Source organism: Poromitra crassiceps (assembly GCF_964638095.1).
Source record: "Poromitra crassiceps genome assembly, chromosome: 27".
Taxonomy (NCBI): Eukaryota; Metazoa; Chordata; class Actinopteri; order Beryciformes; family Melamphaidae; genus Poromitra; species Poromitra crassiceps.
The window spans coordinates 1,244,783-1,252,052 of NC_139650.1; the positions used below are offsets into that span (position 1 = coordinate 1,244,783).

General features: G+C 42.4%; 1 protein-coding gene across 1 annotated transcript; it reads left to right on the plus strand.

Annotated features, from left to right (window-relative positions):
• The first annotated feature begins 1,027 nt into the window (after positions 1–1,027).
• Positions 1,028–6,716, plus strand: myl6 (myosin, light chain 6, alkali, smooth muscle and non-muscle). Its single transcript, XM_083661741.1, has 6 exons — positions 1,028–1,119; positions 1,439–1,466; positions 2,718–2,861; positions 3,445–3,618; positions 4,376–4,453; positions 6,211–6,716. The coding sequence occupies exons 1-6, from the start codon at positions 1,117–1,119 to the stop codon at positions 6,237–6,239; spliced, it is 456 nt and encodes a 151-aa protein (XP_083517867.1). The 5' UTR covers positions 1,028–1,116; the 3' UTR covers positions 6,240–6,716.
• The last annotated feature ends 554 nt before the right edge of the window (positions 6,717–7,270 follow it).

Consider the following 7,270-nt stretch of genomic DNA (forward strand, 5'->3'; position numbering starts at 1 on the left):
GGTCCTCTGTTCCTTACTGATGATAACATAACCTATTATTATGCTTTGGGTGTATTAATGCAAGTACAGTATTGAGCTTCTCGTCTAATGGGAAATACCACTTAGTTTGATAAAGTATTGGCTTACCCTTGACTTTACTACCACCTGCTGATAAAGAACAGTTGATGCAGGCTTTTACTGTACCACTATCATGTTTGTCAGTTAAAATCTTTATTGTAAATCAGTGGTTAAAACATGGTCAGTGTCTCACTCACAATATCCACTTGTCTCTTCTTTGGTGCTATTCTTATAATGGATGCAGACATTAAGCACTTTGATGTCTGATTTTCTGAGGAGAAAGCCCATCATCATCATCATCATTTCCACTTATTTTATAAGATTTGTTTTTATAATAATGGACTCTTAACAAAATAGATCATATTTAAAAAAGTTGTCTAAATATTTGTCTCAATATTTTGTATAATATGATTAGCAATGGGAAATCAATACATTTGGGAGTTAAATCTTAATTTGGGCTGTACAATCTGGGAATCCATTGGTTAAAAATAAATGTTTTTCCCCCATGCCAGTCGAAAATCTGTTTTGAGAGATTACTACCATACTCAACTCAACTTCTAAAATATGTATTTGTGTAAGAAAAGAGGACAATAATTATTCAATGAAAATGTTTAAATCAATTTTTACAAGAATCTCTCAACTATACACAAAGATATTTACAAAATATGTATACTATATATATATATATATACGGTATATATATACACACACACACACACACACACACACACACACACACACACACACACACACACACACACACACACACACACACACACACACACACACACACACACACACACACACACACACACACACACACACACACACACACACACACACACACACACACACACACACACACACACACACACACACACACACACACACACACACACACTTCACGATGGTTGTTTTCACGTGACGTCACGCCAAGGGCCGAGCATGCGCAGATCACTGACCAGCAAACTAGTGCTACATGCTCAGAGAGAGAGACCACAGTCAGACACAGACCAAAGATCTCCGCCTGTCTCCTGCCTCAACCGAGCAAACACAGACATGGTAAGCTGCATTCTGCTGTCATTAGTCTGTCATTGCCATTCTACTGTCGTCGAAATGCGATTGAGAGATTCACAGTAATTCATACAGACATTCCATCATCGTTTGAATATTTTGAAAACGTCTGACCTAGCTAGCTATAGCGGTAGCTGGGCTAATTTTGGCCCTATACGCTCCTCTACTGCCAGTGTAACGTTAACCTTAATAATCCTTAGCTAAACTGGTTGAGGATTAGCGTTACGTATTTGACAGTCACACTAACGACCATCTTATTTTTCATTTACTTTCATCTGCTCCCTCTACGCTTACACACCTCAACCAGTCTGACTTCTCAGAGGACCAGATCATCGGTGAGTGCAAATATGTTCAACGTTAAAGTATTTCTTGTTTCTTTTCAGGTTTTAACGTTAACTTTGAGAGTTTTGATAACGTTTATGGGCAAAATGCACATTCTGTGTCCAAACCACGGACCTAGTCAATGGTCCAAACATATCATCGAATATTATTATTTTCAAGTTGCTTTATGACCCCGTTGCTGGACTGTGGTCTGGTTTCAGGAAACCACTGGATCCCATCAGGTAACGTTGAGCTAACCGAGGTTCGCTGTGCTTTTTAACGTTTACGACTCACAACGACACGACTCACTACTTACCAAAATCATCCAGATGTGTGATTCGTGCTACTGGATGTTGCACGAAACGAAACCAAGAAGTAATTTGGAGTGGCCGTGCATGCTAATGTATTGTGGCATCCAGTGTTTTAACGTATTGGGTATTTCGGCATTAATTTGTTTAATTGAAATGTTTATCAGCCATTTTACGTTGTGATTTTAGAAGGCCATCGCCTTCTTTGGTGAAGATTCTTATCTGCACTTCTCTGCAAGGCGTGGCACAATTTCACAAAACGTAGTTTCCCCATGCAGCGCCAGTGAAGCTATTTTTTGCTTTTGGAACTCACTGAACAGTGGCAGATAGATAAATTGATTTAGGGCAGCAGCTGTCTTGTATCACTTCACATGACAGATGCCTTTTTAGGAGTGTGGAGACATTTCTTTTGGCCGCGTTTGTTTAGAGGAGGGTGACTGCACGAGCGAGGCGAGCTGTCTGCATGCCATATATGGGAAAATGAACGGCTTGCTGTAGTAGTGTGTGGCCGTCGCTAGGTGACGAGCTGCATTCCAGCGACAGAACCGTAACTGTGGCCTACAATGTTCCCTTCAAAAACACTAACCGAATTAACTGTAATATTCAAATGTATTAATGATGTTTGGTCTTGGCTCGGTGTGTTTTGATAACAAAATACAGTATATTTCAGTGTTTCCTGCAGATTGCTTTTTGTTGATGCCGGGTCCTGGCCCAGGCCCATTCCAACAACAGTAGTTGGAATAGGAATAGCAGCATTGTATTTATTATGGGGGTGATGGCAAAAGAGCCAAATAAGAGGTGATTTTCATTAATTTTGGTAGCGGTGTGCGGTAAATTAAATGTAAAGGAAACACTGATATATATTTGCTAAGCTTGTTTCTCTAAGGTTTGTGTGTAAAGTTGAGTGATCTGTTCGTATACAGTGTATTTGAGAATCTCCGCTGTGTTCCCTATCAGAGTTCAAGGAGGCTTTCCTTTTGTTTGACCGGACGGGCGATGGGAAGATCAGCTACAGCCAGTGCGGCGATGTCATGCGGGCCCTTGGCCAGAACCCTGTCAACGCCGAGGTGCTCAAGGTCCTGGGGAACCCCAAATCAGAAGGTAGGTCCCATGGCCAGCTTCTCTGGCACACTAGTCAATAGTCATACTACTTCACCAGACAAACTCTACCAACTGCATTAGCATTGCTTGGATTAACATTTAGGTTGGCTGTCTTCAGTGTTCAATCATACACGCTGACTTCAGCCTCAGAGAATCAGTATGTGAAGTGGTCTGATGGCGTTTGGCCAATGACGTCGAGCATAGAGTTAAGGGGTACAAATAAAGGCATGCAAAGCATTTATCTTATCTTAGCATAGAGTTAAGGGCACAAATAAAGGAATGCGAAGCATTTCTCTTCTCTTATCAGTAATAACCCTTAAGCGCCTTGTGGGTCCATTCCCCCAACAAGTCCTGTCCTGTTCTTACTTGTTAATTATCACTAATTGAGATGGTAGGGGTGTGTTATTTGTATCTGTTCAACCAATGAAATGTGGAAGATTAGATAGCCTACGATGTTTTGTGACCTCCAAACAAATGTGTCCCAGATTTCATTTCAGTTGTATGGGGGTTTTCAAGTAAATATGTGACATGATAAATATGATAGTGATGCAATTGTGCTCATTTGTCATTAATTTGTCTCCAGAGATGAACTACAAGATGCTGGATTTTGAGCAGTTCCTGCCCATGCTTCAGGCCATCGCTAAGAACAAGGACCAGGGCTCCTTTGAGGACTTTGTGGAGGGACTGCGTGTCTTTGACAAGGAGGGCAACGGCACAGTGATGGGAGCAGAGCTACGTCACGTCCTCACCACACTAGGTACAAGGCCTCCAGATACCTTCAAGCACAGAGGACTTGTCACTAGTCCTTATCTAGTTACACACCTAACCTGTCTGTTTAGTACCAAAGGTCTACGCTGTATAAGTGTATATGATTAGTGTCATCATGAATCAGTTCCCAGCCGTGACGACAATAGATGAGTGCTGTTACCTGACTGTTCAGTCAGGACGGCTGAATCACTGCCGATCTTTCGGAAAAGACTAAAGACACACCTTTTCATGCTCCGTCTGGACCCTTCTTGAACTAACTTCTTTCTCTCTCTAAAAAAAAAAAAAAAAAAAATACTAACTTAACTTTACCACTATTCCTTCAGATGTTGTAGTTGTCATAGACTGTGTTGCATAGTTGATTGCTCTATTGCTGACAAAAATGTGTTATTGTATTGTAGAAGTAGTTATTGTAGAAGATCTTTTGACCACACCTTGTGCTGGGGGAAAGATTAGGGGACAGCATTTCACCATTGACTTGCATTCAAAACAAATGCTTTTCTTCTTATTTCTGTTAAATGGCCAAAACGCAACAGAAAGACTGTATGCAAATTAAACTAGACCATTATGCAAATTAAACTAAGTCTCCAGGACCACATTTTGCCATGATCACACACACACACACACACACACACACACACACACACACACACAGTGAAAACAATACCCTTGTCCTACCCATTGACTGTCCTTACCGATCTGCTCTGCATCCTTTAGAAAATACTTACTGATTCTTCTTTGCAATGTAGGTGAGAAAATGACAGAAGAAGAGGTGGAGACTCTTTTAGCAGGACACGAAGACGCCAACGGCTGCATCAACTATGAAGGTAAAGATGGACTCAAACGTACAGCGTGGAAACGGCAACACCAAGTTGTATCAAATCCTCGACACAATGTACTGCATGAAGTGTTTGTGTGTGTCCAATGAGAACGTGTTCATTCTTCTCAAAGAAGCCCCGGCTTTATATGTGTACGAGTGTTCGGCTTGTCTGTGACTCAGGCCTGTCTCAGGTGAGGCTGAGTCACTGTCTTGTTGTGTGTGTCACACGCTCACTGACGCAGTGTTCCTGTCCCACAGCCTTTGTCCGCCACGTCATGTCCGGTTGAGCAGAGGGTACGAGGCGAGCACATCCCTAAAGCCCACCCCCACTGTCTGCTCCGTCCTATAGCCCCGTGGTGGGGCCTCACCTCACCACCTGGAGGCCAGGGGGAAGCTTAGCTCAGAAACCCACCACTGCACAGGGACCACCTCTCATGTAGTTGTAGGCCGGAAGGTCTTTGGTTCAGTCCCGACAACCAGCCACCAGCCAAAGTCGCCTTGGGCAAGACACTGAACCCCTATCTGCTCACTCCCTGTAAATAAAATCAGTCTGGATTAAATTGACGGGTAAACGATGAAAAAGTAAATACGATATTTAAACGATCTTGGCTGTGCAAATTCATCGGACAAAATCGGTCGCGATGCTATTCTGGCCTGGGTGCAGTGATGGTGTTCTCTGAGGCTGTCGTCTACTTGAACCTTTCTCTCCCGCAGTGCATCCTCCCCTCCCCTGGCTGCAGCCTGCATGTAGCATCGTCCCCTCCCCTGGCTGCAGCCTGCATGTAGCATCCTCCCCTCCCCTGGCTGCAGCCTGTATGTAGCATCCTCCCCTCCCCTGGCTGCAGCCTGCATGTAGCATCCCTGCATCTTTCTAGGTCGCTCCCCTGATGGGAGAGGCTCGATGTACTCGCTGGGCCCTCCGGCCCAGATCAAAACATGAATTACATGCCAGAGGTTGGTTGTTACGGTTGTGGTTAGCCAAGTAAAACAACTTGGTTAAGGTTACAGGGTTTGGTCATGTTATGTAAGAAAAACACTTTTCTTATATATATATATATATTTATTTATTCCATAAAATGAATTGTCTTGATTTTTCCTATGTCACACCATGCCCATGTCCTTTGTGAAGTCAAATATTAGGCATTGTTGCCATGCAGACATTTTATTTTATTTTTATTTTTTATGTGGCTTACGGTATGTGTTTGGGCGCCCAGCAAGTACATCTAGCCTCTCCCCTCCCCTGATCTCCAAAAACAGACGAGGGCATCCCAGGAACGAGGTGCGCTGCTCCAGGGTGTAAAAGGGCAGCTCTGAATGTATAGATGACATAATGTATGGATGACATATGACTGGGCTTTTCACTATGAACAGATTTATTTTTCCTCTTGTTTTCTACTATTCACAACAGTAGTGAAGACTTGCAGATGATAGCTTGTTCAGCCTCCCTCTCATGGACACTGCTGTAGACACGCTACCTTTTGTTGTTCTAAATGTTCCTTTGCCTCTCCAGATCTCAGACCTCCTATTCTCCTCTCTTCTTCCTCTCGCCCTTATTTTTTATGTTGTAGATCAGCCCAAATAAGGAGTAGTGTTGCTGGTACTAATTCTTTCCAGGTTCTGGGGCTTGGAAAGTCCGTTTGGCTGGCTAGGACAGAGCTTGTAGCCCTTCTGGCAGATGCTATGTATTGCATTTATTCTTGCGTTCATCTGACATGTTCCAGACCTAATGCTGACATTTCCTTTTTTGTCTCTTTTGTCTCTCAGAACTTGTCCGGATGGTGATGAGTGGTTGAAGATTTCAAAAACACACTTCCAGCTTTAATTTTATTCCTAAATATTTTTGTATTATGTTTGTCTTCTTGCCCTCCTAATCGTGTCACCGTGCCCCTAAAGTCCTCTGTTTCTTTCTTTTGACATTTTTATTTTATTTCAAAAGTGCCTTTTCTGTGTCTGGGTTGACGAGACCCCTTCATTTCATTTCCAAACATTATTCCACCACACAGAGGTGCATGGTGTCATGCGGTCTTGTGGGCAGAATTGGCAATAACATTCCCTTGATCATTTTACACATTACCTCTTGGTCACTCAACCCCTGTGTCAACCTTGTTGTCAAGTAGCTATGTTTTTTTAATGGAGAAGATGCATGTTTATTGGCTGAGACAAAATGTAATAATGCACATTTGCATTCCCCCCCCCTGGCCAACCAATCACGAAAGGGATACTGTACTGTCGTGTTCCATATAACAGTATTGAATAAAATTCCTGGTTTCTGACAAGTGGTTTTCTTTAGCTTGACGGCTTTGTTGAAATTGGTTGATAAGAGAACACGTCATTTTGTATGGTGGCTCTAGTCATAAATGCAAAGAACAGAGTTTGGATGGCTTTTATATCGTTATAACTGTCAGGGCTACGGTTTCCCCATTTAAATCTGCAAACATTCATCGTTGCAATTACCAAATATGTATAATCATCATCTTTGTCCTGTGTGAAATGGTACGCTCCATCACTAAACACTACTGCGAGAGTTGGCGATTAATTTAGTAACCAGTATACTATGCCGGACGACAGAAATGTGTGCAACTTTTAGCTGCTATATGTTACTCTAAACTACCTTATATGGAGCCATTGAGAGTGATGGTACACGTTGAATGGATCATTCATTGTCTTTCACTTCTCCTTAAATGGTAAAGCAGTTATACAGCCTAGCTCTCTGGTGTGTAGATGAGCAGTAACCACTTTAACATGCAATGAGGTTTAGCCTTAGTTTAGTTGGGTTACTTTAAAAATGGAATCTTGATAGAATTACTAGTTACCTGTTAAATAT

Bases quoted from the DNA above. Each gene is read 5' to 3' on its own strand.
- myl6 (XM_083661741.1), top strand. The intron at 1,467-2,717 runs GTGAGTGCAAAT...GTTCCCTATCAG, and splicing joins CTCAGAGGACCAGATCATCG to AGTTCAAGGAGGCTTTCCTT. The intron at 3,619-4,375 runs GTACAAGGCCTC...TTTGCAATGTAG, and splicing joins TCACGTCCTCACCACACTAG to GTGAGAAAATGACAGAAGAA.